This window comes from Toxotes jaculatrix, chromosome 7 (genome assembly GCF_017976425.1).
Source record: "Toxotes jaculatrix isolate fToxJac2 chromosome 7, fToxJac2.pri, whole genome shotgun sequence".
NCBI classification, from domain to species: Eukaryota; Metazoa; Chordata; class Actinopteri; family Toxotidae; genus Toxotes; species Toxotes jaculatrix.
Genome location: NC_054400.1, coordinates 29,399,126 through 29,418,942, shown reverse-complemented (window position 1 = coordinate 29,418,942; position 19,817 = coordinate 29,399,126). Strand labels below are relative to the sequence as shown.

The 19,817-nt window shown below is 41.5% G+C and overlaps 2 protein-coding genes across 5 annotated transcripts in view; both read left to right on the top strand.

The window, feature by feature from the left end:
- The window catches only part of LOC121184155 (tight junction protein ZO-2-like), a 63,094-nt gene extending 58,592 nt beyond the window's left edge, over positions 1–4,502 (top strand). For 2 of the 4 annotated variants that reach the window (XM_041041616.1, XM_041041613.1), the window contains 2 exons: positions 94–179; positions 760–4,502. In XM_041041616.1, coding sequence (XP_040897550.1) covers positions 94–179; positions 760–910 — 237 coding nt within the window. In that variant the 3' untranslated portion in view covers positions 911–4,502. The remainder of the gene's footprint in view (positions 1–93; positions 180–759) is intronic. The other 2 variants (XM_041041615.1, XM_041041617.1) reach the window with 2 other exon arrangements.
- A 1,315-nt stretch (positions 4,503–5,817) lies between these two features.
- Positions 5,818–19,264, top strand: fam189a2 (family with sequence similarity 189 member A2). The gene is made up of 11 exons (XM_041043337.1): positions 5,818–6,259; positions 8,767–8,823; positions 10,355–10,465; positions 12,035–12,154; positions 15,251–15,358; positions 15,581–15,714; positions 16,023–16,158; positions 16,341–16,413; positions 17,348–17,527; positions 17,621–17,955; positions 18,258–19,264. The coding sequence occupies exons 1-11, from the start codon at positions 5,987–5,989 to the stop codon at positions 18,558–18,560; spliced, it is 1,830 nt and encodes a 609-aa protein (XP_040899271.1). The 5' UTR covers positions 5,818–5,986; the 3' UTR covers positions 18,561–19,264.
- The last annotated feature ends 553 nt before the right edge of the window (positions 19,265–19,817 follow it).

The following is a 19,817-nucleotide window of genomic DNA, read 5'->3' as shown; positions in this document are numbered from 1 at the left end:
TTGCTTCATTTCTTATTGTGAGCTGCATTTTTTTAGTTAGTTAGTTTGGACACTAGTCATCACAGACTTTAATCAGCTATCCTGTGTTCCCAGTTGGAAATTGCTCAGAGGCATCCAGACATCTACGCTGTTCCTCTGAAGACTGCCAAACTGGATGACAGTCGCCCACAGCCTATTGGGTAGGCCCGTATAATTGTTTCCAGGCTACCTGTGTTTCTGCAGCATTTGGGATCCTCCCAGTTTACAAGTTATTACTTGTACCAAGAAGTGTTAATACATAACATAAAGAGCAGCTGGTGGATCTGTTTACGAGGCAGCCGCTTTAGTTAAGTAGTCAGTCAGTAACCTGCCTTTTTCCCGTTGTGCACTATTTCGATGGGATTTCATGTTGCACATAGCGCCACATTTTGCACATTATTTATTATAAATTAAAGTTAAGTCCTTTATTGTCCCTCAACGGGGAAATTAATCTCTTCATTTTACCCACACCAAGTGAATGAAACACACAGACACAGCATGCACATGCACTAGAGACACTGGGGCACAGGGCTGCCTCCTGGGGAGCTGGGGTGGGATGAGTATGAAAGACGTGGTTGTTTGTAGGATCTGAACACTTTCAGATCCTCAGGCTAACTGATCCCTACAAATTAACAAAGCTATAAAACAAAATGATACTTACTTGAAATTCTGAAATCGCATTTCACAGCAAGCTAGTGGGGCATGGTCTCAGTGAAGGATGTGTTTTCTGTTTCCTTCCAGCTCCAGCTCCCGTCCTGAACCCCAGACTACTCCGTCCTCCAAAGATGGATGTCCCTTCTACCTGACCAAAGAGGAGGCAGAGGAAGAGGACGAGGCAGTACCCGGATATTACTCCGCCAACTCCTATCAGTACCAAGACACTGAACTGTAGGGTCAGTACACAGGAACTGTGCCTGCCCTCAGCTTATTGGCCATACATGTACACCTGCGCTGCACATGCAGTCTATCTACACACATACCATTCCATTATGCCCTGCACAAGTCAGCTGCTGACTTCGAACTGACTGTTGCTCTTTGATATGGAGGGAAAAGAACTTTTTTTTAGGAAGTTAAAGTAATCTGCACTATCCATTTGGATACAAACACACTGTCTTCACTTTACTTATGTTGTATTTGTTTCTTTCTTACTTCAAACTTTTAAATGGTCAAAACTGAATGAACAGGAACTACTTGTTTTCTTGCCTATGCAACTCTTCAGTTTGTGCACAGCAACTGAAACCTTTTGCCACGAGTTTTGCTCTCACAAAAAAGTTAAACAAACACCCCAAAAAACACAATGCGCTTCATCACATCTATCGCTCTTCTTTTTTAAGCAATCAGCAAAGGTTAGGTATATATTATTTCACAGATTATATGTACACACACACACACACACGTCATGTGTTTATACTCTGTCTTTGCATTCTGTCCTAAACAACAATGCCTGATGCCTGTGTATACATACAGCATATATCTATATTCTATCTAGTAACACTGGAATTTGTTACAGTTTTTTGAAGTGCCTTTTACTTTCTTAGTCCCATGAGGTTTGGGTTGTCCTTCCTCCACCCCTCAGCCACCCAGCCGGACTAAAACCTCTGCTGCTGTCAAGCTTAAAGGTAAACCAGGGAACCAGTGACACCAAAACCTTAATGCTGTCCCCACATGCTGTAATGTCTGCTGTTACCGCTAGTGACAAAACAAACCCACAAAAATACAGTACACACCCTTCTGCCAGTCCTATCTGTAAGAAAGTGCAAACTCTGTCCAATCTCTGGAATTCAGTCAGGAACAATGTCAGTCTAAGACCAGACCTTTTTAACTGCGATCATTAACAGTAGGTTAAGGTTTTAATCTCTGTGGCTCAAGTAACTCAAGCATTTAAAAGAGCCAGATTTAATGGCAAAATCAATTAACTTCAGTGGAACTGGCACAATGAGTTGACCAGCTCACAGGGATGCAGTAAATGCACAAATATTTTATTTCAAGTTCAGTTTTGGTGAACTGTGCCATTAACCAATAGTGAATTGTCTTGACAACCTATTTTACTAGAATGTGCAATTCTATGTGCTGTTCCACTGTCTGGTGTGACTGGGCCTTAAGACCCCTTTTTCTTATTTTTGCCATCTTTGGTGCTCAGCAGTCAACTGCTGTGCTGTTTTTGGACTGCACCTCCCATCCAGAAATGATTTGTCAGTCTGTGTGGCCCAGAGAAGTGATGTCTTTTGCCTTGCAATTTTTACCAGCCACAACAGCGGGACTGGTATTGTTTTCACTGAGTGAGTGTGTGTGTGTACTTGAATGGCTAAACATTTTGAAGACCAGTTTGAGTTCTGAACTACTGAAGTGGGGACATCCTTGGAAGGTGATGACATTTAGATCAGTCCTCAATTTCTGACACACCTTCAAAGGGCTGCTATTTGAGGGTTAAGGTTTTAGGTTAGGATTAGATTTAGGTTAGGTTTAGCATCAGGGTTGGGGTTAGGCATTTAGTTGTAATTGTTAAAGTTAGGGTTAAGGGCTTGGGAATGTATGTATGTGTGTGTGCGTGTGTGTGTGTGTGTGTGTGTCATCATGGTAAAATGTGGTCCTGGAGACACTTGCTGCAGCAGAAACTACCACAGTACTTTCAGTACTTTGGCAGGTGTCTTAATGTTGGTGGACAGATTTTGTCACCAAGATAGCATCACAACCACATCACAACAGTCACGGACATTTCCAGGTGTGTAGATGAGATCACAATGGAGGTTGCATTTGAAGAAGGGTGTTGTCCGATAATGTGATACTGACTAAGAGTAATGAGCACTTATGGGTCAGAATGTCATGTCATGGTGTCATGGCTGGTGTGATGCCATTGCAAGATGTTCTTTGGTTGTTAAATGAAGTTTCTGCTGGTGAAGCCCTCCTCTCTCTGTTCGACCATGTTGGCTATCACTGCCTATGCTAACAACCCACTGACAAATGATAAGGTTGCTCGTATTCATCTTTTTCTTTTTGTCAACAAAGCCCAATGTTGTGACTTGATGTCTCCTAACAAGTAGTGTGTGAATATCCAAAGCCTGATATTTATTATTCCTGTATAGAGAGAGCTCACTCTTGTCCAAAAACTGTAAATATTAACAACAGCACTGATTGACATTAACAAATTAAAATAAAAAACAGCAATGACCAGCTGTTTTAGGAAATTGCTGAGCTTTTTTTTTTTTTTTTTTTTTTAAACAAAATGATCTTTCTGAGTGACAGATTAATTTTTGGCTTTGGTCATTATGTGGAGATTATTGACAAAAAGAACAAAACAGAATAACACCAGCCTTATCTTTTCAAAGCTGTGTCCAATTTCAGATCAGTTTCCTCAAAAAACTGAGTAAGCGCACCAGATTCAGCTTTCAGTACTCTGGAGGTATGGATGAATGGGATAACTAGGGTCATTGTGCCTAGATTTTGGCACGGACTCCTCTTCAAGACCTCAAGATCAATAAAGCAAGGCCCACCCAAAGTCCCTTATCCTGCCATCTGATCTGCCATCTGTGGTGCAGATTCCCAAGCCAATTTACAATGAAATTAGCACAAAGTTGACACAGTAAACTTTCAGGGCCGAAGCGTAGTAGCCCTGTACCTAGCTACAGGGCTGGGCTGTGATCTTGGTAATCCAGCTTGGTTTTAAGGATCCATCTTTGTGGGCTGTTTCCTTCAAAGGGGGAAGGTTCTGAATTGAGAAGCAGCTTCATTTATTATTCCAAACAAACCAGTGACATTACACACATGACACAAGCACGTGTAAAATCTTTAATGAGCTGAGTGAATAATTTTTGTGTTCTATCAGTCATCCACAGAGTGGAGCAAAACAGATTCATTTCTATGAAAAAATGACAGATTATTATGTTTATTCTATTATGATGTGTTTGAATACTGGAAAGAGAATTTGTGTAACCTCATAGGTTCAATTGTTGAAAAAGCCAGTAAGAGCACATCAACAATCATCTCCATCAACTGTGGTGACAGTATGCAATAAAATAGTGTTGCACTAGTTAACAGAAATAAATACACCCAGAGGGAAACCTGTGTCAGGTGAGTCTGGTTTTGAAGCCACAATTACTAACCCACAGTGATGGAGACCCAGCTTTGAGTGGGAGTGTGTGGTCTGCCTCGGTCTTGGTGTCTGTAATGGAGGCAGTCAGCTGTCTTTGTTCTGGGCTTCGCCATCAGGGCAAACGTACAGAGTCCCACAGGTTTCAAATATGCCTGATTGTATATCTCAGTTCACTCCTTATGTCCATGCCAGTGCTTTCTGTCAGAAGAACTGATAAGTCACCTAACTTGGATTGGCATTGAGCTCATGGAGAATACTGTACTGTATCCTGGCAGATGGTTATATAAAAATGGAACAGAGAGAATCAGAAGGATGACTGGACTGTGTCTGCTGAATTTAATTTTTTTTTTCAATTATTTACCTTAAAACACCAAATAAAATAAAGTCTTAACCATTTGTATCTACTGTGATCATTTTTGACAAACAGGCATTTCATTACTACCCAATCAATTAGTCTGAGTGTGACAGCTGAAGCCTCATTAGATTCAAATGATATTTAGTATACATTAAACTAATACATTCAGCTATTATTCAGAATTAGTCCAAACAATTAGCCAAATAGACAAAAGGTTGATTTTCGTCTGCAGTACCTTCCTGTGAGATCTGAATTTAGGTAATCACATTGAATAAAACCATGGGCATAGATTTGGGTATGGACAGTAGGGACATGTCCCTACCAGTGTCAAGGTGTTGCTGACTTCCCTTCCAATGCAGCCATTTTGCCTTCTCGTCGCGTCTGATATGGGGGATACTCGACTATGATCTGGCAACCTTGGGCCTCAAACTGCAGTATCCCTTGGTGACCAGCAGCACTACTAGCTGGTGATGAAAGGTGGTCAGTATGAAAAGGTACGTAGTACTGCCTGACTGTCTGCTGCCCAGCACCAGCAACAGTGGAGCTGGTGATGAGCGGTGGTGGATCTGAAACAAACAGTATTTATATTCCAAATGACACACAACTGAAAACATCTTCACTGCAATTAATTATCAAGCAATATTATATTTAAAGGTCAGTGAAAGTGTTAAATGAGTGTGAACTGAAAATGCCTCCCACATCAAATTAAGACATATCCCTTTTAAAGAAGAACTGAGGCTCAGCTAGTAGGCATGTTCTGTAATCAATAATCAATCCAATCAATCCACGAGTGAATCAAGAGCAGAGTTCTTGCTGCACAAACATTTTTGTAAAATTAATTAACTTGTCCAACTGATGTTAGTTATTATCAGGCATAATTTTATTCAGAAAATCCTGTCAGCGGCATCCTGAGCACAGACACGCAGACAGGTGATCTGCAGGCTTTACTCTGATGTCCCAGACAGACCAGTGAGCTCTAATGGCCTTGTGAAGGAGCCTTTTACTTGAAAATCTATCACGATTTCTATTAAAAACAAATCAAATCAGAAAAAAACATCATGATACGCTTCCATTTTTATTTTTGGCTTTGTTCACGTTTCATATACCTTTTATTCAAAGAAATCGCACTGAGCCTTTGACACAGAAGGGTCCCTGTCTTGCAGGGTGAAAAATGGCAGCAACTGTACATTTTACGTACAGCCTCAAGTCTCCATTTTATTGCAACCCTTGAAGAAGACAGGCTGTTTACATGTTACACATGGCCTGCTCTGCCCCTCCCCCGTCCTGACTTCTCTCAGTTCGCTGCCAAAATATGTGAAAGTCAATCCAAGCGAGCTCTGCCGTTCAGGCAGGATGTTATTTAAAAATGGACACCATCATGGCTGGAGTACCGAGCAACTCCAGTGAACCCAGCGAGGATCCACCCTTCAGCCCGACGCCTAACTCCCTTTAAATAACGCCTCTCTGCTTAAACTACAGCGCCGACACGTTCTGTTTTCGTCCTGTCTATCGATCAGCTTTAGATGTCGCTCCCAGTAGTGCTGCCGGGGTCTTGCTGTCCCGTTACTGGGGCTTCGCAGCTCGCAGAGCCATCTCACAGAAACCGACCCCGGGGCTTGTCTTCCCGGATTGCCAGCGGAGGCTCTCCGCTGCTACTGCCCGGGCGACCGCTGCTGTCGCTGGGCTTGCTGCAGCTGCTGCTCGGAGGCTCCATGGTGGCGCTGTCCTTCGGAGCTCTGTCCCTCAGCAACTCATCCCCCATTCGAAACTCCTGTCCATTCTGGGCAGGCTCCTCGGTAAGTGAGCCACCGGCATTGTATCATCGTGTATTAAATGATTTATTTGTGCCTCTAAGAGATAACAGGTAATAAAATATCCATGGTAAAAGATGACGAATCATGTGGAGTACATACATTATACTGCATTTGCCCTATATGGGCAAAAAACGTTTTGAAATAAGTATTTCACAATTAAACGGAAATGACGACAGACCAAAATGTTGTACGTCATAAAAAAGCATATGAGCTGGAGCCACTCTGACTGATATGGTGGGGTATGATGTCATTGCTTTTTCAGGTGAACGTGATACTGTCAGAGCCACAGGAGTTTTATGGGTCCCTGGCAAAGACAGCCTATCAAAGGTCTTGATTATCTGTGCACCTCTGGTTCAGTCTTGAGTACATGCAGCCTGGGTAAAATTTCAGGAAAAACTGCAGTTGACTTTGGTTTTATTTACTGGGTCTTTTTTTTTTTTTGGTTCTGCCAGTTACAATAACATTGTATTCACCAAAGTAACTGATGAGCGTTTGGATCGTAGCAACGTCGCTAAAAATAAATCCAACAGCACAAGACACACCAGCAGGACGACAGTCAGAAAGGCTGTGCCCTAGCAAACCAACAGGTTGTCCAAAGGTTTTTGGAAGAGAAAGGAGGACTGCCCCCCCTTCCCTTTTAAGCCCCAAAGATAGGCTGCTTTACCTAACGTGTGGATGTATAGAAATAACCTGTTCCAAAGTAATTTTCATTCTAGGTCAGAATTTAGTGTCTCCACTGTCTTCAGACTTGACTTAAGAGTAATCCAGACTGACTCTCTACTCAACATATCTCCTGATCATATCACATGATCATGGTAAATGAGGAATTCTTGTTTGAAGTGAACGCTGCTGGTAAAATGATCCCATGCTCCACCAGCTTCCTCTCACACAACCTCTAATTCTGCTGCTCCTCCAGCCTTTGGAGAAGAATGAATTCCCTTCCCTCCCTCCCATTTTCTGCTCCAGCTCTTCGGTCTCTGCTGCAGCAGTCCTGTCTTTCATACCTCATCTTACACAGGACACACACGTGTGCTTTGTGAAAACAACATGAGGGTCTAATCCTGCAAAAGGAAAAACTCAGACCAGGTGTTGTGAATCAAGTCTTTTAATGTCATGCAGCATGGAGACAAGCCATACAGTTCACAGTGTGTTCTGCAGTGTTGTCTGAAGAGTGTTGTCTAGTATGACTCTTTATACCTGTAGTCAGTATGCTATAAATACCTTTCCCAGCATGAGAGACAAAGGATGTCTCCTGATCACACCAAATGTAAACAGTCAGGACAACCAAATGGGGTTCACTCCCAGGCCATCTAAGATATTTCCAGATCAGCAGTTTCAGATAAACAGTTCATTCTAGGAAAGATCTGTTAGCACACCTACTGTAAGCACTCAGGACAGTTAACTGGGGTTCACTCCCAGGTTAGCTAAGGTCTTTCCAGATCAACAGTTACAGATGTCATTTCACTTTAGGGGACGTCTGTTTTAAATGACCACAAGGTATAATCCTTATTTCCTTACAACAGCCCCGGGGAGGGTTTTACAACCTGAAAGAATGTGGGAAAACTTGTACAAAGGATGGTTTTGGGTACAGCTTAGTTCTAAATTAACAATCCTAGACTTCACTTTCACTAAGGACAGATACATTGAAAAAAAAATTTCCACAGCTTTGCTAGTGGGACAGTGATGTAGTGGATTTGCAGACTGTTTGGCAGCAGCTGGTGGACTGTATCATGGGCTGTAGCAGTTCAAAACTACCACACTAAATATCAGCAGTAGAGTGGGGAGGCAGGTTTGGTGGGGTGGTCGTGTGCACTAACAGCTGAAGAAGGTGCTGGGATTGAGATAGTTATTCAGGAAAGTAGCAACTGGAGGTTAACTGATATAGATTTTGGGGGAAGGATAACTTCTTCTTTGTGTGAAAAAAACTTAGTAGTTAAGAAGTTAACAATCCCTGTGCATAGCTAAGCTAAAGCTGCACTGCACTCTTCCAATGCTAATTTGAGGGGTGTCACTAGTAGTGACAAATAAGTTACTAGTGTAGATAATTCTGTAGCTCCCTTCAGCTTTTTCTCTTTTCTTTTTTTTTTTTAGCTCTCCTACAAAAACCTCTGCTCAAACTCTGCTGCAGCAGCAAGTGCTTCCAGAAATAAAAAGCTGAAAGGAGCCTCCTGTGTTTGACTTATCCATGTCAAGTGTGTATTTTGATCCTAGAAGTCATGTGTTGGTTTACCGATGGTATTTGTTTTTATACTACAAAACCAAAACGTTTTCCATTTTCCAGTGCCATTTAAATGTGTCACTGTCACGGGTACTCCTCAGATGTCTGACACTCAGACCTTTGTCTCCTTCCCTTTCTAAGACACCAGAACCTCCCTCTGTGGTCCATGGAGTTGATAAAATCAGTTTTTTTCACTTGGTGTTTTGTGTTTCATATCTGTTATGCTAGTTATGTGTTATTGTTTTCACACAGTGTCTCCATGTACCTGCAGGTCATTCTGTCAGGCATTGTAGGCCTCACAACATGGAGAAGGCCCATGCTTTTGCTGGTAAGGAACATGGTTTTGTTTCCTTCTATAAAGCAGTGATTGTATTGATTACAATATTGCATTGCTGTTAAACTGAAATCAGGGGTGTCCGACAGAGAGCCGCGAGTGTTGAGGTCTCCAGGACTCCATTCAGCTGCTCAGCATTCCTTCAGGTGGAGAAGTCATCAGTGAAACTACCTGCTGAAGGTCATCAGCTGAAACTGGAAACCTGTAGAGGCACATAAGTGGATAAATCAGACAAGACAGTGGACAAATAAGGAAAAAGACAACAATGTTATGTATAAACAAAATTCTGCATAACTACTCTCGCTAATTCACACTGAATGCGTCGCACCAACCCATCAACAAACTGTGGATAACAGGTGCCTACATCTGCTCCACTTGTTTTCCAACACTTTTAATCCTTAAGGTTTCACTTCTGGTTGATATGGTGACACCAGTGGTTACCATGGCAACAGCAAGCACGCTTTACAACTTCAGCAAACACTAAAACAGGCAGTCTGATTGCCACTTTAAAGTTACAGAAATCATGCAACTCTATTGCAGCAGAGTTTCATGCAACAAACACACACAGTCCAGTTCGGGAGTCTGAAAGGTTTTTGTGCAGGGGGGTTTCAACAACTGAGGAGACGCCTTTAGTTTGCAGTTTTGAAAGTTTCTCAGTATTTTGTTGGATAAGTTGACAGTTCTTGAAGTAAGATTCCTTGCAGAATGACAGCAGATAATATGAGTTTGTTCACCACAGTGTAATAAGTAATTCACTCTGCAGAGTTCAGCAGTTCATAATCAGTGAGCTGGATGAAATAGAAAAAAGACACACTCACAAGGTGTTGGAAACTTACCTTTGAGGATTGCTTAATGGGTTGTATTTACTCCTTTTAAAATGAACAAAATATGCAATTTTCCCAGAAGAAGCCTTCATCTGAACAGGCATGAAAAGGATGTAATTGGCCCACATGTTAACCAGCAGTGTTTTTATCTGCAGCTGCAGTTTAATTAATCTAGATTAATTAAAAGTTCTGCTGTGTTTTTAGAAGTTTTTTGGGAAAACTTTTATACCACACAGCTCCTGACCCTCACTGGGCCGGTTTATGTGTTCATTTTGTTAAAGCTCCATTACTCCATGCCATTGTTCTGCACCACCACCAACACCACCACTGGTAGTTTTCCACTGTGTCTCCATCAAGCAAACATCAGTGTGCTCCTGAATTTTCCTGGAGTATCTTTGAAGAAATTATTTTCAGTACTAAAGCACATTTGAAAATCACTGTCACTGCAAAAAGGGATTTAAATGATTTGTGATTTAAGTTGGACTTTGTTTGAATCGAATGCAATCTCATCTCTGTCTGTGCTTGCCTATGGCCCACATAAACTTCAGTAACTGTTTTGTCTCTCTCCATTTGATTACATCCTGTTCATTAAACTTTTTTACAGTATATGTACACTTAGACGTATGTTCAAACTACAATAATCTTCCCTCTCTTTTTCCATCCACCTTCTTTTAACCCCACCCCCATTGCTCCATCTCCAGGTCAATGTATTTGTCCTGCTGTCTGTGGTGTGTGTGCTCCTTAATTTGGCGGGATTCATCCTGTGCTGCCAGGGAGCCCAGCTAGTATCCAGTATGACCAGCTGCCAACTGGTGAGGTTGCTGCCTGTTTGTGTCCGTCTGGTTTTGATCACGTCATTTGGTTTTCTGTTTCCTTTCTCCTTCAGCGTCTCTCTGCTTTAGTCAGTGAGAAATGGCACCTTGAAATCATCATCCTTGCTAATTTGATGTAATCCATATCTAACCAGTACCAGTACTTCGGAAGGTCATGACATGGCAAGTAAATCAAAGGGTGTACAGTAAAGGTTTTAATCATTTACTCACTTCACATGAAGAAAGAAATGTGAGCATGCAGTCACTGGCATTTAAAAATGTGAAACAGTGAAAGATCATACAAAATTTCACAAGAACTGTTCCCTCTGGGCCTCTTTTCTGATTTCATTACCTATAGCATTAATTAGATATCTATTGTAAATAGGTTGCTGAATACATACAGCTGACGGCTGCAAACCCAGTGCTGAAAACATGCCTTTCTCTCAGTAACTCTGGCACTAAGTGCATTATAAGTAAGATGCCAGTTAAATGAAAGAAGAAAACTAAAATGGGAAACACTGGTAATAACAGAAACAGATCGCATTTTCACCTCGGTCTCATCCCACAACAAAAAGGCCCCTGAAACCCCTTCTGAGGCTTCATGGTACAGTCAGACACAAAAGCCACAACTACTGTCATGGAAATTCATCTTATATTTTTGAGTTGCTAATTGTTAGAAGGAACCTTTCTGCTGTAATTCGTTCAAGAGGAAACAACGCAACACCAGTGTTGGTTGTTCTCTGAAAAAGACCGAATATAGTTGAAAGCAGCCACACATCTCCTGACGTTGTTAACAGGAAGAAGCACATACACTTTTCTGGTTTTGCTCACTTGTCCCTAGCTGCCTTTATTTCTCTCCTAGGCATTTCACTTATTCAATAAATGTGTCAGGGATAAAAACTGTCTACTGTAGATCAAAATCTAGCCTGGATTAATTTGATAACTGTGTTTAATGAATTAAAGAGTTTCTCAGTCATGTTTAGCAGGTAAACAGGGAATATGTGGTTGCATTAATCATGGATTTTTTTTCTGCTTAGTGTCCACAACAAGCCAAACTGAAGTGAAAACTTACTTTGAGTACGTAAAGAAAAAATGGCATTGTGAAAGAAAACTGACATTTGTGAAATGACATTTGTAAATAAGAATGGTAACATTTGGATCATCCTGAATTATTTCACAGTTTTGTGATTATATCTTGTCTGTATTTATTTATATGATTATTTATTTCATGTTATCTATTTATTATTATCTATTGATCCTCTTTTGAATGCACTACATATTCTATGTGTTTGAATTTGTCTTTGGGGGTATTGTTCAGCTGCACAGCGCCCGCTCCTCTGTCTCTTCTCTGTCACTATGTTTTTCATATACTTTAGTTCTGTCTGTGACAGGGTGTGTGTGTGTGTGTGTGTGTGTGTGTTGTGAGAGAGAGAGAGAGAGAGAGAGAGAGAGAGAGAGAGAGAGAGAGAGAGAGAGAGAGACTGTGAACATCCACATCAAGTTCATTTTGTATTCTTGACATTGTCACTGTCTCACTCTCTCTCTCCCTCTCTCTGTTTGTTATGTCAGAGTGAGGATGGGGATGTATGTTACTGCTGCTCCCTTTCCCCCACGTCCAAATGTCTGGAGGAGAAGTTGCTGGAGCTCCATCCTGCCCACTCCTGCAGCACCATGAGGATCCTGCTCAAGGTACACTGTCAGCTATCCCCTGAATACCTCCTGAGAAGGAACACACACAGTTACACATATACACATTTAAAAGCATCACACGTTTTGTTATAAAACATGTCCTTGTTTATTGTACTACAGTATATGAGTTGTTTGATCTCCCATTATTCAGTGTCCTACACTTAATTGCTTGTCTAGCACCGAAAGCATAAAATACATAAGTCGCAATGTGCTTGAAGTTTTTATTTTATGATTCAATTCAATTCAATTCAATTTTATTTATATAGAGCCTTCCACAATCAAAATTGTCTCAAAGCGCTTTACAGAAACCCAGAGCCTGACCCCAGAGCAAGCACTTAAGGCGACAGTGGCAAGGAAAACTCCCTTTTAACAGGAAGAAACCTTGAGCAGAACCTGGCTCAGATGGGGGACCCTCCTGCCGATGGCCGGGCTGGGTGAAAGGAGGAATTAAATAATAAATTTGAGAGTGGGTCTGAGGAGAGAAAGAGAAAGAAGAAGAAGTGCGCAGTAAATCATGGGATGTCCCCCAGCAGCCTAGGCCTATAGCAGCATAACTAGGGGATGATTCAGTTGCCTGAGCCAGCCCTACTAAGGGCTATATCCTTAACTGTAACAGTGTCTATAGAGATAATTGTGACTAACTATAAGTTTAATAAATAACTAGGACTGTAACTACAACTAATTATAAGCTTTATCAAACAAGAAGGTTTTAAGCTTCATTTTAAAATTAGAGAGGGTGTCTGCTTCCCGAACCCAAACTGGCAGTTGGTTCCATAAAAGAGGGGCCTGATAGCTAAAGGCTCGGCCTCGCATTCTACTTTTAGAGATTTTGGGAACCATAAACAAACCTGTATTCTGGGAACGAAGCAATCTGTTAGGATGATATGGTACTATCAGCTCTTTGAGATATGAAGGAGCCTGGCCATTGAGGGCCTTATATGTAAGGAGAAGGATTTTAAAATCAATTCTGGATTTTACAGGAAGCCAATGAAGAGAAGTTAGTACAGGAGTAATATGATCTCTCTTGCTAATTCCAGTCAGTATTCTCACTGCAGCATTTTGGATCAGCTGGATGCTTTTTAGAGAGTTAACTGGACATCCTGATAATAGGGAATTACAGTAGTCCAGCCTAGAAGTAACAAAAGCATGGACTAATTTTTCAGCATCACTCTGTGACAGAATGTTCCTAATCTTACTGATATTGCGCAGGTGAAAGAAGGCGGTCCTAGAGACTTGTTTTATATGTGAGTTAAAGGACAAATCCTGATCAAAAATAACTCCAAGGTTGCTCACAGTCGTTTCTGGAGGCTAAATTAATGCCATCCAGAGTAACTATATGATTAGATAAACAGTTTCTGAGGTGTTTGGGACCAAACAAAATAACCTCAGTTTTGTCTGAATTCAGAAGAAGAAAGTTACAGGTCATCCAGGCCTTTATGTCTTTAAGACATGCCTGAAGTATGGCTAACTGATCTGTTTCGTCTGGCTTCATAGATAAATATAGCTGGGTATCATCCGCATAGCAATGGAAATTTATTCCATGCTTCCTGATAATATTGCCTAGGGGAAGCATGTATAAGGTGAACAGTATCGGTCCAAGCACAGAACCCTGTGGAACTCCATGACTTACTCTGGTATATATGGAGGGATCATCATTAACATGAACAAACTGGTATCTATCTGATAGACATGATTTAAACCAGCCTAGTGCTGTTCCTTTAATCCCAATGACATGTTCCAATCTTTCCAATAGGATATTATGATCATAGAGACGAGCCCATTATCTGATGCTATAAGAAGGTCGTTGGTAACTTTCACCAGTGCTGTTTCTGTGCTATGATGAACTCTAAATCCTGACTGAAAAACTTCAAACAAACCGTTCCTATGTAGATGGTCACACAACTGAGTTGCAACAGCCTTTTCAAGAATTTTAGAATTAAAGGGGAGATTGGATATAGGTCTATAGTTTGCCAAAATGTCAGAGTCCAGAGAAGGCTTTTTAAGTAAAGGTTTGATAACTGCAACCTTAAAAGCCTGTGGAACATATCCTGTAACCAACGAAAGATTTATCTGATCTAATATGTGAGTGCCAATCAAAGGCAACACATCTTTAAGAAGTCTGGTCGGGATAGGATCCAAAAGACATGTTGATGATTTAGATTTAGAAACTATTGAAGTCAATTCAGCTAGATCTATGGGAGAGAAACAGTCTAACGACAAATCAGGACTGGCAGACATTTCTAAAGATGTTGTTCTAGACATACCTACATCATTAACAGTTGTAGGCAGGATAAGATGGATTCTGTCTCTAATGTCTACTATTTTGTTGCTAAAGAAGTTCATAAAGTCATTACTAGTGAGAGCTAGAGGGATGGATGGTACAACAGAGCTATGGCTCTTTGTCAGCCTGGCTACAGTGCTGAAAAGAAACCTAGGGTTGTTCTTGTTTTCCTCTATTAATGATGAGTAATAGGCAGTTCTTGCCTTACGAAGGGCTTTTTTATACGTTATAAAGCTGTCTTTCCAGGCTAGGCGGAATTCCTCTAAATTAGTGGATAACCATTTCCTTTCCAGCTTTCGTGAATGATTGAATTCAGAAATGTGCTTCATATGCATCGTGGAAGTGGATTCACCATGGAATGTACATGCAAAACTGTCTGACTTGACTTTTCCCACATGATAAAGCAAAATATCTCACACTCTGCGCTCAGCACCAAAACACCACACAGACACACAAAGCCTATTTCTAGCTCTGAAAACAATACAAAACTAAGTTTTGAGTGAGTGATCGTTCAGAACTCAGATTTTCATAACTTGGCACATGATTTGTATTTGTGATGATTCTGCATTCACTGACCACTTTAAGAACATCTGTACACCTGCTTATTCAAGCAGTTATCCAATCAGCTGATTTTGTAGCTGATTTTTCATATCCAAGATCCAATGTTCAGGAAAAAAACAACATCCCGCCTCTCATCAGGTAGCATGAGTTACCAAAGTACCAAAACTACTCAAATGTGCTTCTGATATGATTTAAAACACTCACTTCATCACTCATTTGTTCTAGCTTAACTGATCTGTCCTTTTCTCTCTCAGAAAGTATTGTTCGCGCTGTGTGCTCTGAACGCTCTGACCACAGCTGTGTGCCTTATGGCAGCTGCCCTGAGATACCTGCAGATCTTCAATACAAGAACACCTTTCATGGTACGATCACAAAACAGACAGACGTGCTGCTGCTACAGTGGGTTGATGCTACAGCCTATTGTATATGTAACCTACTGTACTGTGTCTGGATCAGTCCATGTAAAACAGCACTGTGTACTTCCATGTGACCCAACAGTTAAACATGTATGCCTATAGAGGTTTTTTCTAATGTAATACTATTTAAGATGATATGTCACGTTACATGTCTTTGCTCTGTCACAGGATGAGCCCCGGCCTGTAGTAGAAGAAAGGGAGGATGCCCCTCAGGTCCCTGACCCAGAGGAGTTTGTGGCCCCAGCCCCTCCTCCCTCCTATTTCTCGACTTTCTACTCATACACACCACGTCTGGCTCGCCAGTAACTTCCCACCCACCCACACACACACACATACACACGTCATCTATACTGTATGCCATCACATATAGAAGCATATACTGTATATAATTTCAGTTCATACCAAACTATGATTAATATATTCACTTTATTCACTAATATATTCAGGCCAGTGGTGTTAGGCTGTGTTTGTGCTTGTTGTTAGAAGTTGTTCCATAAGCATCTCTCTGTTTTAAAAGACACTCAGACCATAAACAAATGTGGTATATTTTTATTTGTTGTGGTCTGCCCATGAAACATAATTAGTTTGTTGCATGACTTTTGTATTTCAGCATGCTTGGGGACAGTGCGATCCCCCTTCCTCATATCTACGGGGCTCGGATCAAAGGGGTGGAGGTCTTCTGTCCACTAGATAGCCCACCTCCATATGAGGTTGTTGCTGGAAGTTCCAGCAATGAAGTCCCGCAGGTAAACTCCCGATCAGCATCCTTTACATCATAGCCTGACCCCAAAATTGGTACATTTCGCTTAACTTAACTGGCTGAGATTAAATATTCATGTTAATGAATTCTGAATGTAAAAAAGAACTTGATTACCAACTCAAGTTTTTAGCCAGGTCATCTAACTGTAGCAGTTTCTGTTTATTTCAGGAGACAGAGATTGCTCTGACAGAGTTGACTAGGAGCCCTACAACCACTCCACCTTCACACACCTGTGTTCGAGGTATGTCCACACACCAGCCACACCAGACAGCGAGGGCCTGGGTCTAAAAAGGGTGGCACAAACATGGTCTGTGTGGAAGTGGAGTGATTTACTAAGCAGGCATTTCATTATGTGTTGTGTTTTAGTTTGCAAACCATATATCACCCCTAAATTACCTGCTAATCCCAACCCCCACTCTGTGACTCTGGTCTATCTAAGCCAGAGAATTCACCAGATCTCTCCCAAGTACAGAAACTCCTCCAACCCCTCCTGACAACAGAATGGCTCTACAGGCGAAGCAGGGAGACTCTGCTGCAGCTCATCTTTATTCAGACTGCTGTTTAAATCATTAGCATGTGCTGAAATCGCACCAGCTGTGGAGGTTTCCCCAAGATCCTCATGCATTTAACCCGAGCCGGTTGTGCTCTCAGCCATGGCTAATACATTCATCAATGTTGAGACAGTGGTGCTCCTGTCTTTTAACTAATAACTATCACAGTATCAAACTATCAAGATGTTGACAAGACGTGTTTTGCAACCTCTTACATTTATCTTAAAAAAATTCCTACTAAAGCTTTGGTGATCTTTTCACAGATCACACTTATCAACAAATTTCACTAAGTTCAAGGCTCCATTCATGATTTCCCATCAGTATCTCATCCACCCTCTGTTTGTGTAACTGCTGACTTGTTGCAACCAATCAAATTGGTCAAGGTATCACTTTGCACTACTACTTTCTTCACACCCTCAAGTTAACAGTGTTTACTGCTGAAACTCTCCTCACCACCCCATTCTCGTGCTTTAGCGGAGGCATTGTTGATTTAATAGCTCTGATATTCCTTTACATTATTTCTTCCAGCAGCAGAACAGTCTGTCTCTTATTTTATCAAAATGAATGTCAAACACTGCTTTTTGTTCTAATAGCAAGTATGTTTGTCTGTATGTATTTGATCAGACATGAGTCCCCAGGTGGTACAGATGTCACCCGGTGTCGTTGCGCAGGCTAAACCTCAGCTCCAGCCTCCTCCTCCTCCTCCTCAGCAGCAGAAACACACTCCAGGAGTAGCCCCCTGGAAGAAAGCAGGGATCCGCCGCTCCAACAGTGACCCAGTGTTAATAGACCTCACGGCTAAAGGTTGGCTTTCTCTCTTTTTTTTTTTTTTGCTCACAAGGAACTATAGAGTTTTTGGAAACTGGTACTCAAATGCATTTCATGTTTCTTTTTTAGTGTGGAGCAGCAGCGACACTCCCCTCACTCCTTTTCCTCAGACAACAGATTCTTCCACCCAGACCTCCCAGCCCACACTGGCTGCCCAGGGCCAGGTCACACTGCGACGGGGCAACAACGACAGTAGAACTCCCCGCCGGCCCCGACCCTCCTCCATGGTGGACTACCAGAGCTACCAACACACACAGCAGCTCGTCAGGAAAATCCTGGAGCAGCCAGCTGCCCAGGGCCTGGCCCCCGAGATCCAGGAGCTGGTGGACAGCATACGAAATGTCTTGCAGTCAGATGAGGAGCACATGGAGGAAGCTGTACGCTGTGCCAGTTACATAGAACAGGTAGGAAGTAAGGGAACATTTCTGGTTTGATCCCCGGCTCCACCAGAGAGCATCAAAGTGTCCTTGATCAAGACAATGAGCGACCAACTGCTATTGATGCTGCACCCTCAGTATGTGAATGTATGTGTGAATGTAGCATGCATTGTAAAGCACTTTGAGCATTCCATTTATTACGGGACTGCTGAATTGGACTGCATTAGTTTTAACATCTAATTAATTGGCAAATGAGTATGTTGCTTCCAAATGATATATCAGTAGTAATTAATAAATGCTGTGGTTCCTCTGTGTGTGTTTTCTTCCAGGTGTTCACTGACTCAGAGTTGGATCCCAGTCAACCTAAACCACCCCAGGAGCAGCCAGCAGGCAGTTCCTCCCAGACTTTCCACCGCCCTCCCCGGAGAAGACCCGGTCTGCTGCACCTACAGAGCTGTGGGGACCTTAGTTCCTTCACCTGTGCAGCACTGGAATCTCTGGAACGCCAGTCAAGCAATAGAAATGTGGTGTCGAGGGCGGGTTCTAGAGCGGGTTCAAGGACAGGGTCCCGTCTGGATCATCCCGATCGCCCTCACAGTTTGATCGGAGTCTTTAGAGAGACAGTGCTTTGAGGGAAAACTAATGGTATTAACATAATGTGGGTGGTAATGCAGCTGGATGCTGTCTTATCTCTTGCTAAAGTAGAAACTAAATAGTAAACAATTATAACCCATGGACTGCAAATCTAAGCACTGAGAATGTGTGTGTGTGTGTGTGTATGTGTGAGGTATGTATAGATAAAAACATTTTTGCCCTGCTAATTCTGTTTTTATGACAATTTATTTGTGAAATACAAAAAAATGTGGGCACCTTGTACTGAAACGGTACACAGCGTCCAAGGTTTTGTATGCTTTCTAAACAGTTTGAGATTTTAACATTGTAATACATTTGCATTTGTTCTAGCCAACTCGGGTTTACCTGTACATGACAGCAGTTATTTTACATGTATCTTGTTGTTAATGGTGCGGTGCGTTGGCTTAAACATTTTCAGATACTGATAAAAGAGTACTGGTTGATTTAATCGGTCCATCATTTCTTAATGTTTTCCAACATGTTGTTTTGGAATGAAATTAAACAATCCAAACATTTACCTGTACATGACAGCAGTTTACCTGTACATGACAGCAGTTATTTTACATGTATCTTGTTGTTAATGGTGCGGTGCGTTGGCTTAAACATTTTCAGATACTGATAAAAGAGTACTGGTTGATTTAATCGGTCCATCATTTCTTAATGTTTTCCAACATGTTGTTTTGGAATGAAATTAAACAATCCAAACATTAAACACTAAAATGGTGTCTGATTTACACTTAGCAAACAATACATCTTTTGTGGAGACCCTGGCGCTCTGGCACCACCCTCTTTCATATAATCCTCATTATATGAAAGAAGGTGGTTGCCGTATAGGCCTGAAAAAGTTTTTTTAAACTTCAGTGACAGTTGTATATATGCTCTTTGATTTACAAAAACATGTCGTCTTACGTTTCCTTTGCAAAGTCATAACATTTCGTATTATTTTTCTTATCACTGTGAAGTTTCACATCACACGATGAGCCACAGTAAACCACAACAAAATAATCTTCTTGCCCATTGTTCCAACACAACTCAGAATTATGGCCATAGTAAAAATGTCAACTCAGAGAGACTTACACATAATACACTCCACTGCCCCTTAATTGTTTGGATACAGTCTTTTGCTTTTTGTAGCTTTTAAACAGAATTAGAATTAACGTCACTAAACAATATCATCAGATAATCCCATCAACCCACAGGTAAAGCCATACTTCAGTCACACCTATACAAAACCCTAAGGGCTCATTTAGAAACAG

What these genes read in the sequence shown, in the direction of transcription:
- fam189a2 (XM_041043337.1), top strand. Translation starts at nt 5,987, where the DNA reads ATGTCGCTCCCAGTAGTGCTGCCGGGGTCTTGCTGTCCCGTTACTGGG. An exon ending in CATTCTGGGCAGGCTCCTCG is followed by an intron (nt 6,260 to 8,766) that starts GTAAGTGAGCCA and finishes ATGTACCTGCAG; the next exon opens with GTCATTCTGTCAGGCATTGT. An exon ending in TTCACACACCTGTGTTCGAG is followed by an intron (nt 16,414 to 17,347) that starts GTATGTCCACAC and finishes GTATTTGATCAG; the next exon opens with ACATGAGTCCCCAGGTGGTA.